Genomic DNA, 13,831 nt, shown 5'->3' on the forward strand with positions numbered 1-13,831 from the left:
TTGTCTTTTAACAGGTTTTAATTGTCATTATAAGATAACTTGTTTTACCCTCCATTTCCCATCGGTTTATCGGATTTACTGCAGGAGATATTCAACAACGGGAAAAGCAGTGATGGGGGAACAGGGAGCACAAACAGATCTATAACCAACAGTGGGCACACAGGTGGTGGCTCACTTCAGCTGTATGGCAGTGACCAAAGGGATACAAATGGATTTGAACGGTGCTTCTAACAAGAGCACTTGCTAATGCAGCAGTTTGAAGTGTACCAAATATTACATTGTGACAAGGTGCAGAGCTGGATGAACACAAAACGTCAGCATTCCTGCTCCTCTGAGGCTGCTTGGCCTGCTGTGTTCATCCAGCTCTGCACCTTGTTATCTCAGATTCTCCAGAATCTGCAGTTCCTACTATCTGATTACGTTGTGTAATTGTTTACTGTCCTGCTCCACTCCATTTACTTGCCAAAGCTTATTGTACAATTTAGATTAAAAATATTGCACATGTAGGAAAAATATTTAAATCTATACAGCACCTTTCATGATCTCAGCATGTCCTAAAATATTTACATTGAATGAAGTGCTTTTGTTGTAATGCAGCTGATTTACACAAAGATCATTAAGACAGCAACAAAATAAGTGATTGCATTATCTGTTCGGGTGACAAACATTGGCCAGGACACCAGAACAGCTCCTCTGCTCATCTTCAAAAATAACTCTTCGGGAAATTTCACACCCAGAGAGCGAAGATTGACCTCAGTTTAATGTACAAACTGAGAAAGGGGGAGCTGGAAAACAGACTGAAAATAAGTAACAACATATATCAACAAAGAACAGTGCCACTATTATATCTTGCATTGAGCTTTAAATAAATGATACATCATCTGTTCACTTCTTTCTAAATTTTCTCCCGTGTCTCCAATGGCAATGACTCCCTAGTGAACAAGTTCCCAAGGACTGCCCTTCATCTAACAATGATGGTGTATACTTGAGCCTTGACAGAGGGGGTATGAGCAAGCTAACAGACTCTGGTGCAAAGACAGCGCCTGCCCTTATCAGCATCCAATGCAGGTGCCTGGCTTGCAGACAGGAGAGGATCCAAGACATCTCTTCCCTCCCTAGCCTCGAGGTACTTAGCATAACTGCAATACTTTGAATGAGCTAACAGCAAAATCCAGTTCTGAGACATTGTCTTCATTAGACACTTTAGAGGAAGTGGATTATGTTACTTCTTCAGGGAGGTGGGAACTGGATTGTTGTGGATGAGGGGAGGGTGACATTTTACAATGAATCCGAGGTGGAGCAGATATGTTTTGTGGAAACTCTCCTGCCTGAACAGGAAAATGTGATTTATAGTTAATTGGCCATGAACTGTACAGCAACCCTTGCAATCACAGAAGAACACGTAAATACTATCAGATTTTAAACATACACAGACGCAGATATGTATATATCTTTAAAAAGTTACAGCTCAATTATGTACAGATTATTTTGATCAATTAAGATGGAGTGGAATTGACAACCATGCCCCTGCCGGCACCACCACTATGAGAGTTCATCTAAAGAAAACAAACTGCTGTTGGAGCAGTTTACAGGAAAACCTAAGGCTTTCCTTGCATCTAGTCTGGTGAACATCAAATGTCTCCAGGAGAGTTGATACTAGGAAGGAAGAACCAGAAGACAATTCCAAGTCAATGCATCTGCAGGTTGGCTCCAATCGACTTCACTGTGTTGTTCAACAAAGTGACAGAAAGTTCTGGTATGTCCCGAGGATATCTCACTGGCCCAGCGTTGGGTCCCTCCAAGGTATCTAGGATACCTGTTAAAACAGTGACACAAACTTTGAAGCGTTTTATACCTACATGTCACTTCAACTGGCCAAATGTAAACAGAGTGATAATACATTTTAAATCAACCACAGAATTTGAATTTATGAAAGCACTCTAACTGTTAATTATGACAAGACAGCACCAAGATCAGAGGAGAGACAAGGAATGGCTTCTAAATATCCTCCACTCAATTGATTAGTAAATGCATCTTGAAAAAATGAGCTAGAGTATGAAGATTTGATACTAGGGCTTTTCTGAATAAACCTATCTCTGATTGATCGGATGTTACTAAGGAAATTTGCAGGTGCTGGTGCTTCCATTCATCTTTTGCCCTCATCATTCTACACTCTGAGTCTGACAGCATGGAAACAACCCCTTTGGCCCAAATTGGTCCATCCCAACTAAAATGTCCGTCCATCTTAAGCCAATTTCCCTGCACTTGGCCCATATCCTTCTAAACCTTTCCTATCCATGTGTTTGTCCAAATGCCTTTTAAATGTTGTTAATGTACCCACCTCAAGGACTTCTGCTGGCCGCTCATTCCGTATGTGTTCCACGCTCTCCATAAAAATGGTGCCCCTGAAGCTCCCATGTATTCTTTCCCCTCTTACCTTAAACTGGTGCCCTCCAGTCCTCAATTCCCCAACTCTGGAAAAAAGACCGAGTAAATTCAGCTGATCCGTGCCTCTCATGATCTTGTATACTTACATAAAATCCTGCCTCAGTCTCATATGCTCAAAAGAAAAAAGTCCTCGCTTGTCTAACCTCTCTCTATAACTCAATCCCTTGAGTCCTGCCAACATGCTTGTAAATTTTTTCTGCACTCTTTCCAGTTTAATAACATCCTTCCTACAGTAAGGTGACCAAAACAGAACACAATACTCTAATTGCAGCTTCACCAATGTCCTGTGCAACTGCAACATAACTTTCCAACTTCTACACTCGGTACCCTGACTGATCAAGGCCAGTGCGCCAAAAGCCTTCTTCCCTGCCCTGTCCACACTTTCGGAGAACTGTGCACCTGAACTCCAAGGTCCCTCTGTTCCACTACACTCCTTAAGGCCCTCCCATTCACCATGAAACTCCTACATGGATTTGACTTTCCAAAATGCAACACCTCACACTTATCGATATTAAATTCCATTCGCCATTTCTCAGCCCACTTACCCAGCTGTTCAAGATCCTGCTGCAATTTCTCATCATCTCCCTCACTGTCTACGATACTGCCTGTTTTAGTGTCATATGCAAACTTAATAATCATGCCTTGTACATTCTCATCTAAATCATTGATACAGGTAACAAACAGCAGGGGCCCAGCATCAACCCCTGAGGCCTCCAGTCAGATAAGCATCCTTCCAATATTACTCTCTGTTTCCGACCATCAAGCCAACTGTGTATCCAATTTACCAGCTCTTCCTCAATTCCATGTGATCTAACCCTCCTGAGCAGCCTATCATGTGGAACCTTATCAAAGGCCTTACTGAAATCCATATAGACTGCATCTACTGCCCTGTCCTCATCAACCTTCCTGGTCACTTCACCAAAGAACTCTAACAAATTAGTGAGGAATGATGTCCCACACACAAAGCCATGCTGACTAATCCTAATCAAACCCTGTCTTTCCAAATGGATGTATATCTTATCCCTCAGAATCTTCTGAAGTAACTTACCTACCACAGATGTCAGGCTTACTCGTCTATAATTCCCAGGTTTTTCTTCGCAGGCGTTCTTGAATAAGGGCACAACATTCACTACCCTTCAGTCTTCCCGGACCTCACCCATGACTAACATCGATGCAAATATATCAGCCAGGGCCCCTGCAATTTCTTCTCTAGCCTCTTGCAGGGTTCTTGGATATATCTGTTCAGGACCAGGAGATTTGTCCACCTTTATATGTTCTAATACTTCCAACACCTCCTGTACTGTCCCCAAAATATCACCACTAACTTCCCCAAATTCCCAAGTCTTTATGTCTTTCTCCATGGTAAACAGAGAGAAGAAATATTTACTGAGGACCGTGCTCATCTCTTGTGCTTCCACACATTCACGTCCACTTTGGTCCTCGAGGGGTCCTATTCTCTCTCTAGTTATTTTTTTCCCTTTAAAATACAAAGAATTTCTTTGGATTCACCCTAATCTACTCAACCAAAGCTGTCTCATGCTTCCTTTTCACCCTCCTGATTTCTTTCTTCACTAAACTCCTGTATCCCCCAGGGAATTCCTTGATTCCAGCTACCTGCTCCTGAACCATGCCTCCTTTTTTGTCTGGTCAATTCTAGATGATAGAGGTTGCAGATTTGGGAGCTATTATCATAGGAGCTATGGTGAGTTACTGCATTTCATCCTGTAAACAGTACACGCACTGCAGGCTGACACATTGTGTCATAGACTCATAGAAATGTGCAATGAAGGGAGATGGAATGCCAGTCAAGCAGGCTGCTTTCTCCTGGATAGGTTGAACATGGTCAGTGTTGGTGAAGATGCACTCATCCAGGCAATTGCAAAGTATTCCACCACATGCCTGAACTGTGCCCTGTGAACGGTGAACAAATTCAGGACAGTCAGGAAGTGAGTTAAGTCTCCACAAAATTCCAAGCCCTTGACCTGCTCTTGTAGCCATATTATTTTTTTGGCTATCCCAGGATGTTGATAGTGGGGGAATTTAGCAGATGGTAATGTCAATTGAAGTCGATAGGTAATCGTTAAATTCTCGCTTGTTGGAGATGTTCTCAGCCTGATATTTGTGTTACCTGCCAGTCATTAGCTCATCTTCTCTTGTGCCAGGTATGGCCCCAACCAGGAAAGTTTTCCCTGGTTTCCAGTGACTCCAGTTTTGCTGGGGCTCCTTGATGCCAAATTCAGTCAAAGGCAGATGACAAGGCCAGTCACCTCTTCTATCCAGGTTTCTACCAAGGCTGTTTTGAGGTGAACAGGGCTTTCAGAATCCAAGCTGAGCATCGGTGAGCAGGTTACTCCCTTGCAAATGCTGATTGATAGCACTGTCTCTGACATTAATAGTCAAGAGTAGACTGTTAGGGCAGTAATTGGGTGGGTTGGATTTGTCCTAGTTTTTTGCAAATGGCATATACCGGAGCTCTTTCCCACATTAACCAAAAAATCCCAAAGAACTCTGGATGCTGGAAATGAAACACATTCAGAAATAGCTGGAAAAAACTCAAAAAGTCTGACAGCATCTGTGGAGAGAAAGCAGAGAACTGAAGTGCTCTGAAGAAGGGTCATTGGACATGAAACGTTAACTCTGCTTTTTCTGCATGTTTGCTGCCAGACCAGTTTCTGTTTCTCCTTTCCATATTGTCAGGTAGATGCTAGATATTGATAGATGTACAATGTAGAATTAAATATAGCTGTAATGTCAAGTGGAACCAATTCTCATGTCGAGAATTGCAGCAGCTGCTGAGAAGTGAGAAAAATTAGCCCATTGTAATTTTAATGTCTCAGTTTCCTCTCAATGCTATAGGGGGGAATGCCAATAATGAACCCGATGTAAACAAATGGTATGGATTTTTCAGGGAAAATGGAGAAGCAGACCCCAATTGCCAGTAAAAATTGAGAATCTCAACGTCTTAGCAACAGTCAGTACTTCATTCAACATGAATCAGAGATGCTGGTCCCTCATCAACCCATTTTTCTTATGCCTAGTTATGTCTCAGTTTCCCAAATGCCAGACACAATTCCTGATTAATCATAAATGAGGAACTTACATATGGACTCGATTGAATACTCATCAAAGGTTCTAAGACTCCAGTCAATGCCTCCCTCAAAGGTTTTGCTGAGATCAAACTATCAAACAATGTATATGAACATGACAGAGTACAGCCACTAAGCCTAATCACTGAGGACTTTTTTTTCTGTACCTTCTACAATTCTGTGGTAAGCGAAGTGTAAGTACAGCAGGAAGACCATATGCAGGGTAGCTAGCATCCCACAGACGGCAAGTCGCTGAGTTTGTCCAACTGTGCGAGACAGCAACACTGTCACCTGTGAAAGAAAGATTCAGAGCCTAATATCTGTAAGTCATTAGCAAGCATTCACTTCTCTGACAAATGACAACAGAAACTGATAGGATACCATTAGTTCTATACATACCCATTTTTGACAGAGAGGTTAAAGCATGGCTATTGTTTGCTAATGAGTAAGAGAGCAAAAAATGACAAATGCCTCCTGGACCCTTAAATAAGTTTCAACCAGTAAAATTATTTCCCTCCCACTCCACTGTTACTTTACTGCAGTAACATAATATCACAGCAAATTGAAACAGAAACAGGCCATTCAGCCCAACAGGACCTTGGTGTTCAAGGATTCTTGACTGACCACCGAACTTCCCCTTTATTATAACCTGCTGTTTCTTTCTACCTCATGTACATATTTGGCTTTGCCACAAGAGTAGTGACAAAGTGTTCCACTTCTAACATCTGGGCAAAGAGTTTTTGCCGGAATTCTTTGTCACGGCCATCATATAACAACTGCCAGTTTTGGATTCCCCCTATCTTCGCTACATTCCCTCTGCTGAACCACTTTGTACATTTGAAGATGTCCATTCAATTACCCTTTAGCTTTTAGTTATCTACAGAAAAAGCCCTATGCTGTTCAATCTTTGGACGGGTATTACAGCTCAATTTTGGTTTTGTTATGAACCATATTGAAAAAAATCTCCAATGTTGCTACATGCCTGTAATATTGAGATCATAATTTAACTATTTCCTGGGAATAATTATAGGGAACAATCTCCTACCATTCTGAGTGTGGACAGTCCTCCAACGATAAGCCACAATAGATAGAAAAGGGAATGGAGATGAACATTGTAGGTGACAAGCAACACAATGCAGGGTCCAAACAGACCATAACCCTGTGAACAAGACGGGAGAATCAATTCAAGATAGAGCAACCGTGATTCCACATAACTCCAAATAAGACAACGATTAAATCATTCATCATTTCAATTGTTACATCACCTGATTTTTTTTTAGGCACCTGACTCGTGGAAACAGAATGTCACTGTGGGACATCCAACCATCAGTTATGCTCCTGATAAGGCAGTGAATAGTTATAGAATGATTACAACATAGAAGAGGCCGTTTGCCCCATTGTATATGTGCTGGATCTCTCAAGGCGCAATTTACTGAGTGCCACGCCCATGCGTTTTCTCTGTAGCCTGCAACTTCCTTTTTCAGGTTATTATCAATTTCCTTCTCAAATACCTTGTTTGAACCTGCCACTACCACACTGTAAGGCAGTACATTTCAGACTCTAACCACGACAGCCGTTTTCAATTCTTTTTCTGAGAACAATTTATCTCCTTCTATTCAGTCCAGACTCTTCCAACAATTATGAATACCTCCTTCAAATCTTTCCCAGCCATTTCAAGGAGAACGCTCCCAATTTGTCCAATGTCCATAACTGAAGTTCCTTATCTCTTGAATCGTTCTAATCAATCTTTTCTGTACCTTCTCCAGTGTCTTTACACCCTCCTTAAATAATGCAGCTGAGGCTGAACCAGTGTTTTATACAACTTCAGTATAACCTCCTTGCTCTTCTACACTATGCCTTTTATTAAAATGCCCTTTATATTTTATTAAGAAATCCAAAGTATTGCATGCTTTATTAACTGCTCTCTTCACCTACACTGCCACCTTTAATGATTTATGCAAATACACTGGATCCCTGTGCGCCACCATTGACTCATAGCCTTTTTGCATCGCTCCTAACAAAATAAAGCACTTGTTTTATTCATTGTCCATCCTTAACTACCCAGAAGGCAGTTCAGAGTCAACCACATTTGCTGTGGGTCTGGAGTCACATGTAGGCCAGACCAGGTGGTGCCCTTCCCTAGAGGACATTAGTGAACTGACAGCGGATTTCTGGTCGTCATTAGATTCTTAATTCCAGATATTTTCATTGAATTCAAATTCCACCATCTGCCGTGGCGGGATTCGAACCCGGGTCTCTGGAATAACAGTTCAGCAATACCACTGGGCCATCATCTCCCCCTTCAGACTTGTTTTCTAAACTTCATCTGCCATTCATTGAGCCAATCCACCTCCCTGCGAAAGTCCCTTCGAAGTTCTGTTCTATTGTCCTAACAGTTCATTATACTTCCAAGTTTTATACTAACCATAAATTTTGCTGTTATGACTGGTCCACAAAAAGCAGGCTAGATCTGCTCTGACCATTGCTTCTCCATCAGTAGACTCTCAGTCAAAGTGATGGAAGATGTCATTGACAGTGCTAGCAAGTGATATTTACACAACAGTTCTGGCAGAATCAACTAACTGTAATCCTTACTAGTTTTGTTCAAAAAAAAGCTGAATTTCAGAATGGCTGCCCCGATGTCAAGATGGCATTTGATCAAATTTGACAGCTCCAACGACGCTCAAGAAGCTCAGCGCCATCCAGGACAAAGCAATCTACTTAATAGATAGCCAATCCACATTACTTGAAGAGACTCACTCCCTCCACCACCACAGAGGCAGCACTACGTACTATCATCAAGGTGTACTGCAGCAACTCACTAAGGTTCTTCCAACCTACACCCTTGACCTCTGTTATGTAGGACAACAGCAGTCTGGAAACATCATGAAATGCATGTTCCCCTACAAGTCACACACACTCTAACATTACTTTTACTTCATTGTTATTGGGTCAAAATCCTGCAACTCCCTGCCTAAAAGCATTGTGACACAGCAGGTCGAGGGCACTTTTTTTCAGGATAACTTGGGATGTGCAATCTTGCCAGTGATGTCAATGTGCTTTGGTAATCAAATGTTAACTCTCAAACTTTACAAATAATCATTTAACTGTGGTCTGAGACATACGGCCCTGCCTAATGAATCAGATCTCAGAAAAGGTAACCTCCTTCAGGAAGAGGTGACTGACAAAGCAACTCTGAATAAAACGCAAGTGTTTTAATTTCCCATCCCACATCACTTACCAGTAGAGACAGCATCTGCAACATTGTAATCTGTGCGTTACACAAATAGCCCAGGAAATAGACAAAGGAGGAAACACCCAGCCAATAACCAAAGCAGGTTCCAATTGCAGTGCCCATCAGAGTGCCCTCTCTCTGCAGGAACATATAACAGTAATGTATGAGATTGTAACAGCTGCACTTATTTAAAATTAATCAACTGAAAAGATTCCTCACTGTTCATGCTTCTCTCCAGCTCCTGGTATATTTTTCCTATTGTTTTCTCAGGCTTATGAGGAGGACAGTTGGTAAATGGAAAATGCAAAAAGAAAGTACAGGATGGAAGGGAGGAGCCTGTGAACTGCTGGCAGGGTCAATACTTAGGCCTCAACATTTTATAATTGATATAAATAGATTACATAGCACTGATATATTGTATCCAAGTTTACCAATGATATGAAGTAAGCTGTGAGGATGCAAAGAGGTTCCAGTGGGATAAAGAGACTGTAGGAACTGCAGGAGCTGGAGAATCTGAGATAACAAGGTGTAGAGCTGGATGAACACAGCAGGCCAAGCAGCATCAGAGGAGCAGGAAAGCTCAGGCTCCGTTTCAGGCCTAGAGCCTTCTTCAGAAATCAGTCGAGGCCTGACCCGAAACTTTCCTGCTCAGCCTGCTGTATTCATCCAGGTCTACATCTTGTTAATTCAGGACAATTCGATCAGCCACAAGCTCATTGAAAGGTGGGGCAGGCTCAATGGGCCAAATGGCTGACTTCTGCTCCTATGCTTTATGAAACGTGGTCCACATCTTTTCTGGTGAATTCTGGACGAAAGAATCCTTGATACATTAAACACTGACAAACAACAGTAAAATGTTTAGTATCCATCCCAGTACTGTGAATTACCATTTCTCACTAACTGCACTTTTACTGTTGCAACATTCCTTTTATTATTTTGTGAAGTATTGTAAACCATTTACTAAGGGTGGCATAAAAGTGCAAGCTGGTATTGTCACAGAAATTGCAAGATTTAATACAATGCGCATTATCAGTCTCCTACGTGATTCAGATATTTATACACCCTCCATTTTGCATTTAGTTCATTTTTTGTCATATTGCTTCCAATATACACCTGCAGGCCTTCTTTTTAACCTCATGGTTCCAGTGCTGCGACTGTAACTGTTTACAATATATATTAACAACCTGGACAAAACAAGCAAATGTACTGTAGCCAAGTCTGCAGACCACACCAAAAATGTGGAAAGGCAAGTTGTGGGAGGGATTCAAACAGTTTTCAGATAGATATTGATAGGTTAAGTAAGTGGGCAAAAGATTGGCAAATGGAGTATAATATGGACAAATTGTCTTATGACTAAAGGTCAAACAGGTTGGGACTGGAGTTGAGAAGAAAGAGAGTTGATCTCTTTGAAACAGATAGGATTCTCTAGGGGCTTGACATGGTAAGTGCCAAGAGGATGCTTTCCTTCATGGGAACGCCTACGATCAGAGGTCATAATTTCAGAATAAAAGGCCGAGGTGAGGAGGAATTTCTTCTTTGAGGGTTGAGTGTGTTTGGAGCTCCTTGCCACAGAAAGCTGTGGGAGCAGAGTCCTACAATATATTTAACGCTGAGACAGGTCAAGTCAGAGTTATACAGCATGGAAACAGTCTCTTTGGTCCAACCAGATATCCCAATCTGATCTAGTCCCATTTGCCAGCATTTGGCCCATATCTGTCTATCCCCTCCTATTCATAAACCCATCCAGATGCCTTTTAAATGTTGTACTGCTTCCTCCACGTGATCAATAGGGATTAAAGGGGAAATGCAGTAATGTGAATGTAAGAAATATCAACAAAAAGAAATCAGCAAAGTCACAAATTGCTGGCAAAACTCAGCAAGTCTGGCAGCATCTGTGGAGAGAAAGAAAAGTTAATGTTTCAGGTCCAGTGACCCTTTTCAGAACTCTTCAGGTTACCGGCTGCTGCGAGTGGACCCAAAACAGTTTTTCCTGCTTTCTCTCCACAAATGCTGCTCGATCTGCTGAGTTTTCCCAGCAATTTCTGTTTTTGTAAGGAATATCAGTGATGATCTATCGAATGGAAGAGTAGACTCAATGGGCCGAATGGCCTGCACTGATTCCTTTTCTTTAAAAACGGTCTTGCTTTTCTACTCGTGCTCAAAAGCCTCAAAGTGCTTCATTCTGTAAATTAGTTTTCATAAAGTAGTGACTGTCACACAGAAGAAATAAATCATGAGGCACGTGGATAAGGTGAATAGTCAAGGTCTCTTCCCCAGGGTAGGGAAGTCCCAAACTAGAGAGCATAGGTTTAGGTGAGAACAGAAAGATTCAAAAGGGGCCTCAGGGACAACTTTTTCCACACAGAAGGTGGTGTATGAATGGAATGAGCTCCCAGAGGAAGTGGTGTAGGCTGGTACAATTACAATATTTAAAAGGCATCTGGACGGGCATATGAAAAGGAAGGGTTGAGTGGGATATGGGCCAAATGCCGGGAAATGGGACTAGGTTAATTTAGGATATCTGGTCAGCATGGACGAGTTGGACCAAAGTGTCTGTTTCCAAGCTGTACTGATCTGAATCTACGAATCTAAATTACAATTCTTAAAACATGATCACTGTGCAATCGATATGATACTTACAATTACCGTTCCAGATGTTTTCATTCCATGCAAAAGAATGGCCACCAGTGTGAAAACCAGCATTAAAGGGCCATACAATTCTCCTGCAACTTTCTGTGAGAGAAGCAAAACACTAATAAATATTCATTCAAAACAGAACGTCATTAAATTCTAAAAAAATTAACAATTTTTTTCAACAGTTGTATCCAAAATATCTCAGATACGTTAACTCTATGGGAACAGGAAACAACTATTCAGCTTCTGCAGCACGTTGCACTAATTAGATCGTGGCTTGCCTATCTCTGAATCCATCCATTCTCCTTGGTTTTGTTCCCCTTGATACCACTGCCTAACAAAAGCATATTACTCTTAGATTTTTAATTGGCCCCAGTCTTAATGGCCTTAGTCATTTACTGGGGTTAGGTTGGAGGGGTGTGGGAAAACATAAGGAAATATACAAATAAGCAGTCAGCCACTCAGTTGCTTGAGTCTGCTCAGCTACACACGAAGATCACAAATGACCCAACTGCAACCTCAAATCTGCATTCCCATCAACTCACAAGAACCTTTCATCCTGACCAAGTATCAATCTATCTTGGTCTTAAGAATTTTGATTTTCAAGGGCTCTGCCACCACCAGCTTTTCGCGTAGAACTCCAAAGACCTATGACCCTCCAACACATAATGTTTTGCTTCATCTCTGTTTCAAATGTACAACCTCTGATCTTCAGAGTGAGCATTAGTTCTAGATTCTCCCACAAGAGGAAACAACCTCTTCATATTAATCCTGATAAAGGCCCTCAGGACCTGATATGTTTTTAATAAGCCATCTCTATGCTACTATACTTCTGTAGCTACAAACCTAACTTGCCCATCCTTTCTTCATAAGGCTACTTCCACAGTCCAGGCATTAGTCACAAACCTTCTCTGATCTGTCTCCAATGCATTTGTATCATTCGTCAAAAAAGGTGACCAACATAATGTACAATATCCCAAATGTAAAAGTTCCAGATTTCCAATTCTCCCCTCCGCACCACACTATTTTGCACTTATATACGGCAGCGTGTATTCGAGATGAATGGTTATTTCATACATTTCTTTAAACATTAGGTAAAATGTTTGTCAAGGTTCCCAAATGCAGTCTGAACCTGGGAATGGTGCGCAGCTAGGAGTGCAATATCAAGAAAAGCAAAAATAAACACACCTGAGGGAAAGTGATTGCTCGGACTGGAATTAAAGACTCCAGCAACCTGTATTGGGAACAATAAAATCCACAAGTATATTAAAATGCATTTAAATCGGAAACTGGGGACAGGCCACGAGATGAATATCTGATTTTGAATGGATAAAATGCCACTGTGACAAGACTAATTATTTGTACCAAAATTACTGTATTCAAACTATCAAATATTTCAGACCATGAAGCCAAGAATCCGAAGTCTGAACATTTCCAAGGACTCAGACCCTTAGGCTATACAGGATAAGTAAAAAGGAAGGAGTACCGAAGTGCCGGAACAGAAAATCACTTTTCAACCTACGAATGAAACCCTGTTGAACATCAAATTGCAGCAAAGTTCATAAAATTAACAAGGTGTCACAGCTCAGCAGAAGAGTGTTTGACCCAACCCCTCTGCACAGGCCCTCCTAAAGAGCAAGTAAAGTCTATTTGGTTATAATAAATACATTTCAAACTGCAATTGTAAAACAGAATTTAGAAAAACTTCAGTTTTAAATTAGATTTTACACAGATGGGACAGAGATATAGTGTCAATTCAACGGACTTTGGAGACAGGGGTACTTCTGAAAAAACAGTTTTAGGACGCGGAATACATATTCCATCAAGTTAGCAACTCGAGCACGAGTCAACATTTAAAAATAGGTGATTGCAATAAAAGGGAGATAAAGAGATAGGAGAACACTACAGGCACATGGAATTAAGATCAAGGATAATCAGGGTGGTAAAGATTAACTGATAATAAAATGTGAGGCTGGATGAACACAGCAGGCCAAGCAGCATCTCAGGAGCACAAAAGCTGATGTTTCGGGCCTAGACCCTTCATCACAGAGGGGGATGGGGAGAGGGAACTGGAATAAATAGGGAGAGAGGGGGAGGCGGACCGAAGATGGAGAGTAAAGAAGATAGGTGGAGAGAGTATAGGTGGGGAGGTAGGGAGGGGATAGGTCAGTCCAGGGAAGACGGACAGGTCAAGGAGGTGGGATGAGGTTAGTAGGTAGATGGGGGTGCGGCTTGGGGTGGGACGAAGGGATGGGTGAGAGGAAGAACCGGTTAGGGAGGCAAAGACAGGTTGGACTGGTTTTGGGATGCGGGGGGGGGGGGGGGGGGGGGGGGGGGGGAAGAGCTGCGCTGGTTGTGTGGTGCAGTGGGGGGAGGGGACGAACTGGGCTGGTTGAGGGATGCAGTAGGGGAAGGGGAGATTTTGAAA

At 41.9% G+C, this 13,831-nt stretch overlaps 1 protein-coding gene across 1 annotated transcript; it reads right to left on the reverse strand.

Annotated features, from left to right (window-relative positions):
- On the reverse strand, positions 1-12,658 carry yipf3 (Yip1 domain family, member 3). Its single transcript, XM_048531806.2, has 6 exons — positions 12,592-12,658; positions 11,410-11,502; positions 8,776-8,907; positions 6,580-6,693; positions 5,702-5,825; positions 1-1,816 (listed from the first exon to the last, which is right to left on the reverse strand). Exons 2-6 carry the CDS (start codon positions 11,470-11,472, stop codon positions 1,689-1,691), a joined length of 561 nt encoding a protein of 186 aa, XP_048387763.1. The 5' UTR covers positions 11,473-11,502; positions 12,592-12,658; the 3' UTR covers positions 1-1,688.
- Between the last annotated feature and the right edge of the window lie 1,173 nt (positions 12,659-13,831).

Source organism: Stegostoma tigrinum, chromosome 4 (genome assembly GCF_030684315.1).
Source record: "Stegostoma tigrinum isolate sSteTig4 chromosome 4, sSteTig4.hap1, whole genome shotgun sequence".
Taxonomy (NCBI): domain Eukaryota; kingdom Metazoa; phylum Chordata; class Chondrichthyes; order Orectolobiformes; family Stegostomatidae; genus Stegostoma; species Stegostoma tigrinum.